The sequence below is a fragment of the Gymnoscopelus braueri genome (assembly GCF_963280865.1).
Source record: "Gymnoscopelus braueri genome assembly, chromosome: 7".
In the NCBI taxonomy this organism is placed as follows: domain Eukaryota; kingdom Metazoa; phylum Chordata; class Actinopteri; order Myctophiformes; family Myctophidae; genus Gymnoscopelus; species Gymnoscopelus braueri.
The window spans coordinates 38,151,504-38,165,735 of record NC_137608.1 but is presented as its reverse complement, the minus strand read 5'-3'; the positions used below and the strand labels follow the sequence as shown (position 1 = coordinate 38,165,735).

General features: G+C 38.7%; 2 protein-coding genes across 3 annotated transcripts; both read right to left on the bottom strand.

Annotated features, from left to right (window-relative positions):
- Positions 1–575: 575 nt before the first annotated feature.
- On the bottom strand, positions 576–2,719 carry nkx3-1 (NK3 homeobox 1). 2 transcript variants are annotated; one of them, XM_080432730.1, is made up of 3 exons: positions 2,484–2,719; positions 2,399–2,447; positions 576–1,694 (listed from the first exon to the last, which is right to left on the bottom strand). In XM_080432730.1, the coding sequence occupies exons 1-3, from the start codon at positions 2,667–2,669 to the stop codon at positions 1,264–1,266; spliced, it is 666 nt and encodes a 221-aa protein (XP_080288856.1). In that variant the 5' UTR covers positions 2,670–2,719; the 3' UTR covers positions 576–1,263. The 2 variants fall into 2 exon arrangements, with proteins under 2 accessions (XP_080288856.1, XP_080288855.1); XM_080432729.1 differs by having other exon boundaries at positions 2,399–2,719.
- Positions 2,720–10,017: 7,298 nt separating this feature from the next.
- nkx2.7 (NK2 transcription factor related 7) lies at positions 10,018–14,010 on the bottom strand (the record flags this gene model as incomplete). The annotated part of the gene is made up of 3 exons (XM_080433591.1): positions 10,018–10,610; positions 11,345–11,489; positions 13,918–14,010. The coding sequence occupies 3 exons, from the start codon at positions 14,008–14,010 to the stop codon at positions 10,018–10,020; spliced, it is 831 nt and encodes a 276-aa protein (XP_080289717.1).
- Between the last annotated feature and the right edge of the window lie 222 nt (positions 14,011–14,232).

Here is a 14,232-nt window from a genome sequence, read left to right as displayed (position 1 = left end):
GATTACAAGTCCGTAAATACACAATATTTTCGAGCTGCGTTCGCTTCCAGCGTTCGCGCGTCTTACTTGTTTGTTTTTGTCACATTCCTAAGCCAATAATTTGATGACCGGCAGCGGTTCCGGTAGGAGACAAAGAGTCTCCTTTGTGTCTCCTACCGGAACCGCTGCCTACCCGTCCGCTGGTCATCAAATTATTGGCTTATTAAATGCGATAAAAACAAAAAAATATCCATGAATTCAAGTCTCCATGGCCCCATGGGGTGACTAATCGATAGGACTTTTTGGATGAACTATCCCTTTAACGTTTTCTCTCTCTCTCTCTCTCTCACACACACACACACACACACACACACACACACACACACACACACACACACACACACACACAGACACACACACACACACACACACACACACACACACACACACACACACACACACACACACACACACACACACACACACACGCCCTTTAAAATATCTATATTTAATAAAGCTATTCAAACAATGCAAACAACCTTGCCTATTATGCATTTTAAACATAGATTATAATAAAAGAAAAATCAAATGTCATCAAGATTCAATTAAGATTTAATGGTAAACCTAGAGTGGTTTTAACAGTTTAGGATACAGTCTGCAGATTACATTTTGTGTAGGCGTCCGAGTTACAAAAACAAAGAAATAAGCATAATATTCAGAATAGGACATAATTAAATATAAATGTATTAAGATGATGAATGCATCTGAACAAACAATCGAAACCTTCTTGGTTAGAAACCACACAGTGGTACATCACTATAGTCCCCTTTGTCAGTGGTGTAAAGTAACTAAGTACATTTACTCAAGTACTGTACTTAAGTGCAATTCTACTCCATTACAATTAGAGGCAAATATTGTACTTTTACTCCACTATAAGTATTTGAAAGGTTTAGTTACTTTGTAGATTTAGATTATTATTACAAAACATACATTAACAAATTCAGCCCTATTTAGCCTACATTTTGGCTATTTGAAATATCCACAAGCTCATGAGAGCCATTGTGAGCTTGTAGATCTGCTATTTTCAAAAATATTTGTATACATAAAAACTTGTGAAACAGGACATTCTGCTCCACAATGACTTTCCACTTTTGGTACTTTAAGTACATTTTGATACCAATACTTTTGTACTTCTTTTGAATTCCAGACTTGTAACAGAGTATTTCTGCATGGCAGTATTGATACTCTTACTTAAGTAAAAAATGGGAGTAATTTTTTCGATTGTCACCACAATGTCGGTGTCCACTGAAGTCGAGGGAAGTCGCACAGGTTCGGACGGTACGCGTGAGTACTTTTGTACAAAGTGGCCAGTATCGACGCTCTGACAAACTCATTGTCCAGACCCATAAGTCCTCCTTCTGACTTGTTGTAGACGACGTCCTTGCAGAAGAACTCGTTGGTCTGCTGTTTTCGCTTGGTCTTATACCTCCTGTTCTGGAACCAGATCTTCACCTGGGTCTCGGTCAGGGTCAAGGTCATGGCCAGGTGAGCCCGCTCCGGGGCGGACAGGTACCTCTGCTGGTTGAACTTCTTCTCCAGTGCAAGCACCTGCAGGTGCGTGAAGGCTGCGCGCGAACGCTTCTGTTTCCCCGCCGCTGTGAAGCCGCCTCCTGTCGCTGAGGTGTTGATGGGATGTGATGATGTGTTGGAGGACTCTGCGAAACAGAACATAATACCATCAATCAATGAATGGTGAAATGCAATAACCAGTGGTGGGAAAAGTACTTAAGTAAAATTATCAATACTGCAATGTAGTAAAAGTCCGGAATTCAAAATGTAGGCCGACTTGAGTAAAAGAACAAAAGTATTGGTATCAAAATGTACCAAAAGTAGAAAGTATACAGGCCTATAGGCTACTCATTATGCAGAATGTCCCGTTTCACAAGATTTCAAATGTGTACAATGTATAACAATCTTTTGAAAATAGCAGATCTACAAGCTCACAATGCAAAGCCTGGTGATGCATTGTGAGCTTGTAGATCGGCTATTTTCAAATGGGCAAAATGTAGCCTATATAGCCTATAGGGCTGAAGTGGTTATTGTATGTTTTGTCATAATAATCAAAACCTACAAAGTAAGTTAACTAAAGTTCTCAAATAATTGTAGTGGAGGAAAGTAGCCTACAATATTTGCCTCTGAGACGGAGTAGAAGTAAAAGTACTGAACATTTGAAATACTCAGCACCAGTAAAGTAAAAAATACCTCAAAATTGAACTTAAGTAGGAGGCTACAGTGGGCTACTTGAGTAAATGTAGCCTACTTAGTTACTTTCCTGATTATTGGTCAAATGTCATAACCCTTTTGTCCTTTTATGGAAGTTTCATAGCAAACGCATCAATGATGGCAGAGAGAGACTCACCTCGCGCTCCACATGACGTTTGCTGTGCGCTCAGCTGTTCTGATCCACTCTGGGACATGTCCTTCTCCCACTGTGGACATACAACTGGACACATGTCCTTCTCCCACTGTGGACACATGTCCTTCTCCCACTGTGGACACGTGTCCTTCTCCCACTGTGGACACAACATGTCCGTCTTGGGCTCTTTGCCATTAAATCCTGTGCTTTCTCTAATTGAGAGAATGTCATCTATGAGGAACGACGTAGTCCGAGGTTTTAGCGTCTCAGACATCTCTCTGTGCTGTAGAGCCTGTCTGAGGTGATTGAAGAACAGCCCACACACACTTGTACACAACTGTTTAAAGGTGCAGTTTGTGACATCCATTTAAGTGCGTGCAGGGGTGGGGACTGGGAGTAGCACTGTCAGTGAAGGAGGCGGGGCAAACAAATTCAACTTAGCCCACATCACTGAGGAGCCCAATATTAATTCAGTTTATGATGACCTAGACTAGATTTTACGCAACCTATCTTGGCCTAAATAGTAATATCTGATGTAGTAAGTAAAACAATAAAATTAAAAAAAATAATTCAAATATGATACATAGATAGGCTAAATGTAGTGCTATTAGCTAAAGAAGCAGTTACATTACATCTGTCAGATCTTTCAGCAAATAACCAAACATACTTGGTGATGTAATGGATATACATGCATTATACATTTTGTATGCTCATTGTAGCATTGTAAATAATTCTGTATTGCAATAGGCCTACTTTGGATGAATGCCCTGAGATTTCGGACAGCCTCAGTCTATGAGTGTGTGTGACCACTGACCCTGGTGTCTGTGCCTCCAGGGACCAGGGTGGGTGGCCATCCCTTATGCCATGGGCTAATGTGTTCAACACATTTAGGTCTGCTCCCAAACTGACACATTCATTTGTTGTCCAGCGGCTGTTTATTTGTTGTTCTCCGTGCTCCTAAATGACCTTTTTTATTTATTTTATATTTATTTTTTTGAGAGGAAGGGATGTTTGCTGGTGGCACATAGTCCTCAGAGAATTCACGCTCTGTTTGGAATAACAGGAATTTAGGAATGACAAATATCCTGCCCTGATGACTCTCTCGGCATGAACCCCACATTTAGGAATGTTTTTTTAGTATGATCTACATACTAGTTAACTAATGTGTTGGAGCAGTGTAAGGTGCTTAAGCTTTAGCTGCTGTTGTGTCAGCACAGTGTTTAGATAATATAGATATGCTTCACCCTGAATTCTTCTCTGTCTTGTGTCCTTTCACTGTTAAAGGTACTGTACGTGATATTTTGTTGTCAAAATAAGTGTTAAATAGCTCTATATTCTGATATTAATCATATTAAGGATACAAAAAAGTGCATAAATATGGATTCTCTCCTGATTGGGTGAAACTGGTGACCCACCTGAACATTTATTTTCTGTTTGCTAAAGAGCTGGAGAGATAAGGAGACCCCTGTTACTGAACAAACACCACACTATCAAATTATAGAGCTTTAACCTTTTAACAAAAACCTTTTTGTAAAAAAATATCACTTTACACCTCCTTTAAATTCCCATGCAGCCCTGTAGTCCAGGCAACTATGTTTAGCTGATAATCCTGCATTAAAAATTCCCTATTTGAAAATACATTCAATCTAAAAAATACAAAACAAAGCTATAGTTGTTAGGTATTTATATGGTGGAACAAGTGGCACTATCAACCTCTTCCTGACTGGATCTTTTAAAAGACTAGATGAGCTCTACCTTAACTCTTTAGACATTTATTCTGTCTTTTCGGACTCCTAATTTGTACTGTATATCAAGCTTTCATTGAATGGGGCAGATGTTTAGTTGCAAAGTGCATGTCACTTCTTTAGTATACCAGGCATGTCATTGCAGGTCATTGATGACCTTTTGCCCTAGGAAGGCATTTGTCTTCCACAGTACATAATACGCATTACTGTTGTTATCCTTGCACTATGTCTGTCAGCCAAGCTATCAATCAACTTTTGTTTTCTATTCAGGCCTGTTGTTATTTCTTTGTCAGAGATGAGTAGGAAGGCAATGCCTCGTAGACGTGTGCCTGTCTGTTGGACTTCCTTCCTGTTATCTGTGAAGTGCAAGTGTTGATTTGTGATCCTTGGGTTGTGAACATACACTGTGTTTACTTATTGTGTTTATGTCATTAAACACACGTTTGTTTCCTCCCTGGATAAAGACAATGGTATGAGGTTCAAGAGACGTTTATACACAAACCTTAGCTGAAATAAATGGGTAGATATTGACATATTGGAGCTTCATATGTATCTACAAAATATTACAAAACGCAGATTTTTTTTTTACTAACCAGAGACTTTTGACATATCACAATCTTTCTTCTACAGCACTGCCACCCAGGATTGGAATAGTCTAACTCCATCCCTCAAAAAATGCAGTTCGCTGGGCTCATTTAAAAGAGCCTTAAAAAAATCACCTTTCAGGAGGCCAAATGAGGAGGTACTGCCATTTTCCCGTTAGACAGCAGACCCTCCCCCCCCCCTGTTCTTGTACATATTTTTCCCCCCCTTTTTTATTTTCTTTGTTGTACATAGTGTTATTTTTTTTGCTGTTTATTTTGTAATGATATTTGAACTGTGGTGCCACTATATATGCCTATGAATTGAATACCAAGGCCCTCATTGGAAACAAGTCCGCAAGGACTTTTATGAACGGACCTGTTAGTTAGACAAAGTATTTTAAATGTAACTGTGCTGTTTTACATTTTTTGCCTAATAAAATATTCAATCAATCAAAAAACAATGAAAATAATGTAGTGTTTGACTCAAGTGTGCCTTAGTTGTAGAGCATAATTTAGTTATTCCTTTGCACAATAATGTTTATATTGTTCTTTGATTCTAATGTGGGTATTATTATTATTATTATTATTATCATCATAATTTAACTGATTGCTATAGTGTGAAATCGTGCACTTCAAGAATGTGTTATTATTCCATAGGGAAGTGATCTACAGATCTTCCAGTAGAGGGCGCTACAACGCCATAGATCAGCTTGATGAGAAGCTTCTTTCAGGACTTGCATTGACTGAAGAACTGTGAATTGCTGTCAGTTGATTTATCTATATTTAAGGTAGCCTACTTTTCCGCACAAAAAGTTTTTGACAAGAGTCTTTTAAAGATAAGAAGTCCAATAAAAAGTCAAAGAAAACCAACAACAAAACAAGTCACACAACTCCTTATAATCTATGTGTGCTAGACCAAACCCTATGTGCCCTTGGGACTTTGTGAAAACTGAGGAAGCACTTGTTTTGAAATTGTGCTTTTCCATCCCCATTCAAGTTGTTTGTGATTGATTGATGGCTCTATGATGTCCTATAAGTGGGCAGATGAGTGTCATTGGTTTTTACTTGGGCATTATTGTGAAATCTGAAGCAATCACCTAAATCTGATAATTATCAGATTTAGGTTAGGAATAGATTTAGGAATTGTAGTCATTCTGCAGACTACAATGATGTAATTGCATCGACAGATTCGGCACAGGTCACCTCTCTGTTCTCTGTTGTATTTTTGACATTTTTTCAACTCTTTTCTGCACCTTACATAAGCCTATGAGCTAAAGCCCTTTGAAAGACTACAATGAGATGATACATCTGCAACCTCTGACTCATCTTGGTCCTTGAAAAAGCAGTAATTGAGCCTTCAAACATATGGCACAGCGTATGTGTGCATGCACACACCGATGCACTAACAAATTCTCAGCCAAATTAAATATCAACAGAATGGCCATACAGTGTGATGGCAACTTTATTTTAGTTCCTTCAAGCTTTTCTTTACGAGTACATGTGCTATTACAGTTAAAGCATAATAATCAACAGCTTTCAGAGTGAAGACAAAGATTAAATCATAGTCAAATCCCTGACATGAATATTTGGCTTGTTCTCATTGAAAAGTGTAGGGTTTTGTTGCTCATGTTTTCTGTGGAATTTTATAGCAAATTTAATAAAAAACTTCTTGAAATCCAATTAATGTACTTCTGTATATAAAAACCTTGAATTGCTCTTCTCCCTTTGTGTCAGCTGACTAACAACAGTGGAACTATTCATTCATTAATTATTTATTTTGTTTGTTCTTCTTTCATTCATTCATTCAAATTAGTCAGGGGGGCAACAAAAAGCTAAACAGTAGTTGCACATTTCCTTAAACTATTTGACTCTGTTACTGTTCTGTGTGCATGTTTGAATCCATGCAGGTGCATGCATATTTGTGTGCACATGCATGAATATGTGTTAGTATGAGCTGGTGAGTTCATGAAGCATTTTTCCAATTGAAGTATAACAAAAGGCTAAGCAGATTTTCTGGATGTCTTTCCACCACCTCAAGTCTTCCCACAACCTCAAGCTCAATGCAGAGACAAGAGCTTCTTTTCTTACCTGGAAAGTCCTGCCCCCTGCAGGATCTTTCCATTTCCATCGACAGCACCCTGATGACTCTTGTTGCAACTGCCAAGAACCTTGGAGTGGGCCCCGGACCACTGTCCTAGCGGTCCGGGCACTTAGGCTTCAATGTAGCCTGACAGCGTGTTGCGGGTTCGAGTCCCGATCCTGACGGCCTTTGCTGTGTGTCACTCCCCATCTCTCTCTCCCCATTTCCTGTCTACCTAACCTACTGTACTATCAATAAAGGCATAAAAAGCCCAACAATACATCTTTTAAAAAAACAGTCAGCTGTCCTTTAAGGCACAAATTGCAGGGATCACTCGTAGGTTTGCACTACATTTGGTCATCACCAGACTTGACTGTTGCAACTCCCTCCATGCTGGTATGCCGGCATGCTCGTTCAAACCCCCACAGAATGTCGCAGCATGCCTGGTCTTCAACCTCCCCAAAGATATCTCCCCGTTTTACATTCCCTTCACTGGATTCAGTTTTTTTCCCAGCATCAAATCCAAACACTGAGGATTGTCTACAAGCAGTCAAGAGTATTGCATCCCCTTGCATTCAGGACCTGATACTTACTGCTCACTTACTGTAATAGATCAGCTAACACAGTATGTCTGTTCGACCCTTCCTTAAAACACCATGGCCAGTGAGTGATCCAAAAGACATACACTCTTTTCCCTCCTGGCTCCCTGAATGACTACCTCCCTCAGGCAGGCAGAGTCAATCCCAATTTCCCACTGCAGTCTGACAACTCACCTGACCCCCAGCACTCCCTTGTTTTTTGATAGATGCTAGTTATACTTTGAAAATATATGTTGATTAGTTACTTGTTCACATATGTCATATAATTAGACATATACTGTTTGCCACAAATGCTAGAATGTTATCAGATAGCATGTTATTTAGACAGATCTTAGCTAGGATCTATGTTTACCTGGTATCCTATTACTTTGAAGCACTAAATAGTTTTTCTTTGCACTCCACTTAAGTGAATATTTACTCTGTCATTTGTTGAGGGTTCAGGCATTTACTCTGATCTTGCACTTTTGTAAATCACTTTGGATAAGAGCGTCAATCCCTGAATGGTAAATTGTATACTACAAGCGAGCCTGTAGTAAATTTCTGTGTATTAACATTATTCAAGGAAGTAATAAGATGCATAAATGTAATGCAAAATTAACCAAATGATGTTGCATAGCCTAATATGGAAAGTGTCCCTCTAAACTGGTTTAATGATAAAGGGGTTTGAAGGCACACGCACGCACACACACACACACACACACACACACACACACACACACACACACACACACACACACACACACACACACACACACACACACACACACACACACACACACACACACACACACACACACACACACACACACACACACACACACCTTATCTGATCTGCTCAAGAGTTTGTTGTCTCCTTTCTGTCTACAGCCACTGTGTCTGTCCTTATCTGAGCCTTCACTCCACTGGTAGGCTATTTGTAGTCCCACAGGGCTTTGCCACTCATTTAACCACCTCAGGCTCACTTAATTGAGTAGCCTAATGGGCTAGTCAGTGGATCTGATCTATTTGTTGGAATAGTTTTGTTATATAGGATATACTATGCATGTGTGTGTGTCAATATATATATATATATATATATATATATATATATATATATATATATATATATATATATATATATATATATATATATATATATATATATATATATATATATATATATATATATATATATATATATATATATATATATATATATATATATATATATATATATATATATATATGTGTGTGTGTGTGTGTGATCTTTGTTGAGAATCCCCTTTCTGCTACTTTATTTATCTATTTGTGTTATTATATATATATTTATGCAAAAATAAAAGTAAAGGTCCTTGCACACTGGTGCGTCTTTTCGTTGCGTTTTTTTTACAACAATGAATTTTTTTTAAAAAACAATGAAAAAAAAAAAACGCAACGAAAAGACGCACCAGTGTGCAAGGACCTTAAGTGTTTATTCTGAGATTTTTAACAAAATTTGCCGTTTTGTTTTTAGGTGTAAAGGCCATCTCTTAACCCTATATAATTTGTGTAGGAAATTGCGGAATAGCCTATAAATTCGATGCAAGACAACGACAAGTGGTGTTTAGGCAATACAGGCCTATCGCTGACTGAGACTGACAGGCCAGATTGGAGGCTCTCAGGCTGTTTCCTCGTAAAGAGCCACTGTGTCTGGGGGTTTGTTTACCCACCAAAGCCCCGGACAGGACCAGCTCTTCGGCCTTATCGCAGGTGGAATTGTTCAGTGGCTTTGTTTGTCAATGGGCAAATAATGAGCGCGGTTATTATCGCATTTAGATTGCATCAGATAGTCTATCAGCATCACATTATCCATTAGCATGTGATGGGATTCTTTGATAACAAAATAATACATGTGACAGACTCAGTTTAATATTTATAGATTAGACCTACGCCTACCTATAATTGAGCGTTTTACGGCTAATTTGGTGTTAAAAATATCATTAAAATGTTTTCAACTGGAATATAGGCCCCATTTCCGTTTGATGTGCGTAAAGGTTTATGCTCAAATAAGTCTGTAGGCATATGCGCACTTTTACTTTATTTTCAAGATGAATTTAAAATACATCTTAGCCTGTTCGTTCCCTTAAAATAACCATGTGGCATTAGAAAACAGAGTAGCCTAAGGTGGGCTACTAGCTTATAATTGCGATGAAAAATTGTGTCATCTTTAAATGGAAAAAACAGACTACTACATTTCACTAATTGTAATGTGTGTTTAGTGTGAATCGTCTATTGTTTTATGTCTAATTATATATATATTTTATAAACCCTTTAGAGTCACAACAAAAATATATTTTAAATGCTTGTGTTGTAAGTTTGGCTGTGAAATGGACAAAAACAATAAAAAACAATATAAAAATGTAAAAAGGGAAACAATTGTACATAATTAAACAGTAAAAACATTGTAAAAACAGTAGGCTATAGACCTAGACAAGCATGGCAAGTGTTGCCATTTTATTCATTTATTTGCAGCCAATATTTCCAGCATAGGAACTACATGCATAGCCCAGTTTATACAAATAAAAACAAATACAAAAATGTAATCCACAAAATTAAAAATTCTATTTTCCAATTTTTCCTAGAACCATTGAGCTTCTTACCAAGCTCTTACACCCGGTAGTGAAGCTTGGAAATGTCCTTGGCCGAAGCCTCCCTCAGCATTCTCAATCATCATGTCGACCAGTTGGTTATTAGACAGATGCGTAGGCCTACTTGAAGAAGAGGGCAGTGCGACATTGTGACAGTTATAACCATACAAGCTGCCGTTGCTGTGATATCCAAACACTGAATTGTAGTGTCCAATTGTCACGTTATATGGCGCTGCCGCATGGTGAGACCCATGGGCGCACGGCTTGCCATCCCGGACCAACACGGGCACTGCCACCCTTCTGGGCGGTGGAGGTGCATGGTGGTAGCCCACCATCTCCAAAGACTTGTCTTGACGCTGACGCTTGCACTTGTACCTCCTGTTTTGGAACCAGATTTTGACCTGCGTGGAGGTGAGTTTCAGGAGGTTGGCCAGGTGGTCTCTCTCCGGTGCCGACAGATACCTCTGCTGTTTGAAGCGTCTCTCCAGCTCCAACACCTGCGACTGAGAGAACAGAACCCGAGGCTTTCTGCGCACTCTTGCCTTGGTTTTCTCGTGCGACGTTTTGTCAAAATCAAGTGAACTGTCGAGGCTGCACATTTCTGAAACATAAACAACACAGAAACAGAAAACAGTCAGCCTATGAATGAATGAAACTTTTGCGGCCTTGAAGTGAACGAGTCTATTCAAATGTTGCGGCCTGGAGTTGAACTACAGACTAGAGTAGGCCTATCTAGCCTATTTCTTATTTCCTCACTATTTTTTCTGGTAGCTACACATGGTTAGCATTTAACACGATTAATAAGACTGATAAAACACTATTAATTGAGTGGTGTTACTTTTGATCATTTTGCATTTCCATAGTCCCGTAGACTGACAGCAGGCCTAATGGGCTATTTCAATTAATGATAATAATACAAAATGTGTAAGTAGTTGACAACTCATTAGGGCTGTCAGGATTATGACATTTTACTTGACGATTTATTGTCACAAATAATTGTAATTAACGATTTAATTGTGTTTTTGTAGGGTTTCAAGTTGCACATGCAGGGCAGATATGACAAATAACCCAAAACATACAAATAAATGACTGGCATATGTAATAACTAAAAATAACTTTAAACATATTAATAGCCAATCTACAAGCTCAGGCATTGCGATTTGATGTTGTGAGCTTGTAGATCTGCTTTTTCCAATACTTTAAAAAAATGTTTGAAACTATATTAAAATGTTTCAGCTTGGAAACTATATAGCGATTATGCAAACATATTTGCGATTATCTCAAATAATTGCGATTAGACGGTTATGCAATAATTGTGACAGGCCTTCAACTCACCTTCGTTACTTATCTCCTCTTCTGCGGCTGAATGTCCCTTGAAGGAGCGTTTCCCCTGCATGCCTGACCCCGGGACGCACTGCTTTTGCCGGCAGTCAAAGAAGTCCAGGCTTCGAGAGGCACGCTGCGTGGCCTGGTGGGGCACCTGTGTAGTTTGATGTGGCAAAAATAATCCATTATTATAAATATGATGATGCTCCTGCTTCAGAATATCCTCAACCGAAAATGGCGTCGATGTCAATGAAGTGGGATCCATCCCCGTGGCTAGCCTGTAGATTAATTTGATCCTGTTAAAAATGATGCCTATATAGCCTGCTTGTGATGCTGCTCTAGGTCGCTAATGACTGAGAACCTTAGAAGACAAGTCAACCTGTCTTGAGACTGAGACTGAGCTGAAGGCGTCTGACTCTACCTGTCAGTTCTCTCCAAAAGTCCATCCAAAACATTGGCCAATAGGATAAGGCGCGTCAAGTCGTCCATGTGTGGATTAGCTATACCACTTCTCCGTTCGTTTACCATATTCCAATTTTTCGCATGGAAGAAATCATTCACCTTATAGTGCTTAAGATGAAAGTGTAGTGTCACAAATGGATATTGGCATAACATATCCTGAAATCTATTTTAATTTAACAACATTTAATTATGATTTTTATTATGATGTTTTAGCATATTATTGTATATTATTGTTTGTCTTTAAATGTTTCGATGAATTAAATAGGCCTATACAGGACCCCAATGGAAACAAGCCATAGTGCTTTCTGGTGTTTATCCTTTTAGTATCCTTTTGTATGGAACTGTACCTCTGTGCTTTTTTTGGGGCAAACTGTTAAAGTATTCAATAAATAACAAAAAAAAACAATTTAGCTTCATAAATAAATGTTTGACCTATATCCGTAATCTTGATAGCCTAATTACTGTTTAGACAATTAGCCAAACCATGCTTCTGGTTAACCTGGCCCCTTAATGAATATGCAGATCCTCGCGGTTGAGTGATTCTTCGCAGCGAAGTGATGTTGTGCTGCTTTCAGCGACGTATAGCCTATTAGGCTTAAGTTAGGCCACAACAAACAGTAACATTACACCTGATGTTGTGGAAGTGCAGGGCAGCGGCGCCAGGCTGCAATGCATGACTGCTGCTGAGACGCGCGCCAGTGTTATGCCGAGACACATGTTCTGAAATCTATAGGTCACCAATGACTCCAATAGGTCACTAATGCAGTGGTTCTCAAACTTGGTATGTATTTAGCTGGGACCCTTTTTTGAAAAGAAGTTGTGCCAGGGACCCCCATGAAGATTTGTCTTAAAAATAAAATAAGGGGAAACAAAGAAAGGAATAAAAACAATGTTTTCAAAACTTTTCAAAATAGGCCTACTTCAAAAATAGCAGATCTACAAGCTCATAACTTGCCAATGCGACAGGAGATCGGATATTTTAGATAAGTGGGTTAAAGTGGTTAAACTGATTTTGATATAGCTATTAACTATAATTTAGCAGGAGACCCCCTGGAACCCCCCATGGACCCCTGGACCCCACTTTTAGAACCACTGCACTATGAACTCAAAGAAGCTGTTCTATATCTGTGTTCTTATACCTAAATTATCATCAAAGGCTAATCGAAGACACATTTCAGGTTTTGTTATCTTCTTATTGTCACTTTTATCTGAATGGTAAAGCATTTAAAATATCAGAATAACAAAAACAAATTTCACCTGCTGTTTTACACCGGAAAACCAGTGATGTTACAATAAAGGTGATTCTGATTATTCTGATTCTGATATTTTAAATGCTTTACCATTCAGACAAGAGTGAAAATAAGAAGTTATCAAACTGGCTTTAATTTAGCTATATGGTTCTGAGATGATAAAAATCATCTTCCCTCTCTCTCTCTCTCTCTCTCTCTCTCTCTCTCTCTCTCTCTCTCTCTCTCTCTCTCTCTCTCTCTAAAACCAATAAGCAGAAAAGAACGTATAGTATTCAGACAAAGTAATTCATTGAATTCGTTTAAGTGACGAAGACAAGAGCCAATAGTACATGAATCAAATGATGGGGTGAAAGTCCATGGTTGAGACCCTTCGGTGCTAATGTGTCCAGAATATATATATCCAAAAAGCCTCTCTTTAAAAAAGCTGCACATTAACATCTCCTCTCCCTAGGGCGATTGATAACCTCAATACCAATGTATCTTGTAAAGAAGACACCAAATGTCGAGCTTGAGAATAGTGAACAGCTACTGGGCTTTTCCAGTCATGGTTCCCAACCTGGTTACTTACCGTATATATTCTTGTGTTCTGAAATCCTTGTTTTTCATGGCCTTTTCGTACTGATATATGAGAGCCCGCATGGACACTTTAACATGTAGATGACATTTCTAGTGCTACATGTGATTACCCCATTGATTTTATATGACTCTGGTGAAAAAACATGACGAAACCTGAACTTCAAAAGGAGCAAAACAAATCTAAAACCTCAGCATCAAAGAGTAGCTTGTTTTTCTTTTCTTTTTTTGGTCAAGGCAGAAGGCTACCTTGGGGATTTCAAGGTGTCCAGTTTGATGAGTAAATTACTTAATTACTGCACCTGTGTTCTCTGAAGGCTTGGAGCAATGTTCTGTGAGTTTCTGTGGATCCCGTACCCTCAAGTAAGCCTTGCCTCTTGATTCCACCATTTGTTCCTTCACTGTAACATAAGAAGCTAGCTAAGTACCGTTTACCACAAAATACCCTAATTCATCATACAGTAAAATAGAGAAGTGATAGCATTTGAAAGGAGAGACACAGTCAGGTGAAACAGAATCCCTTCCTGCTGTGACCAGCGTGCCACTAAAGATACTCATCAAAATGTTACATGAGATTTGGATACCATTCAATGAGAGTAGGACACTTGTGAG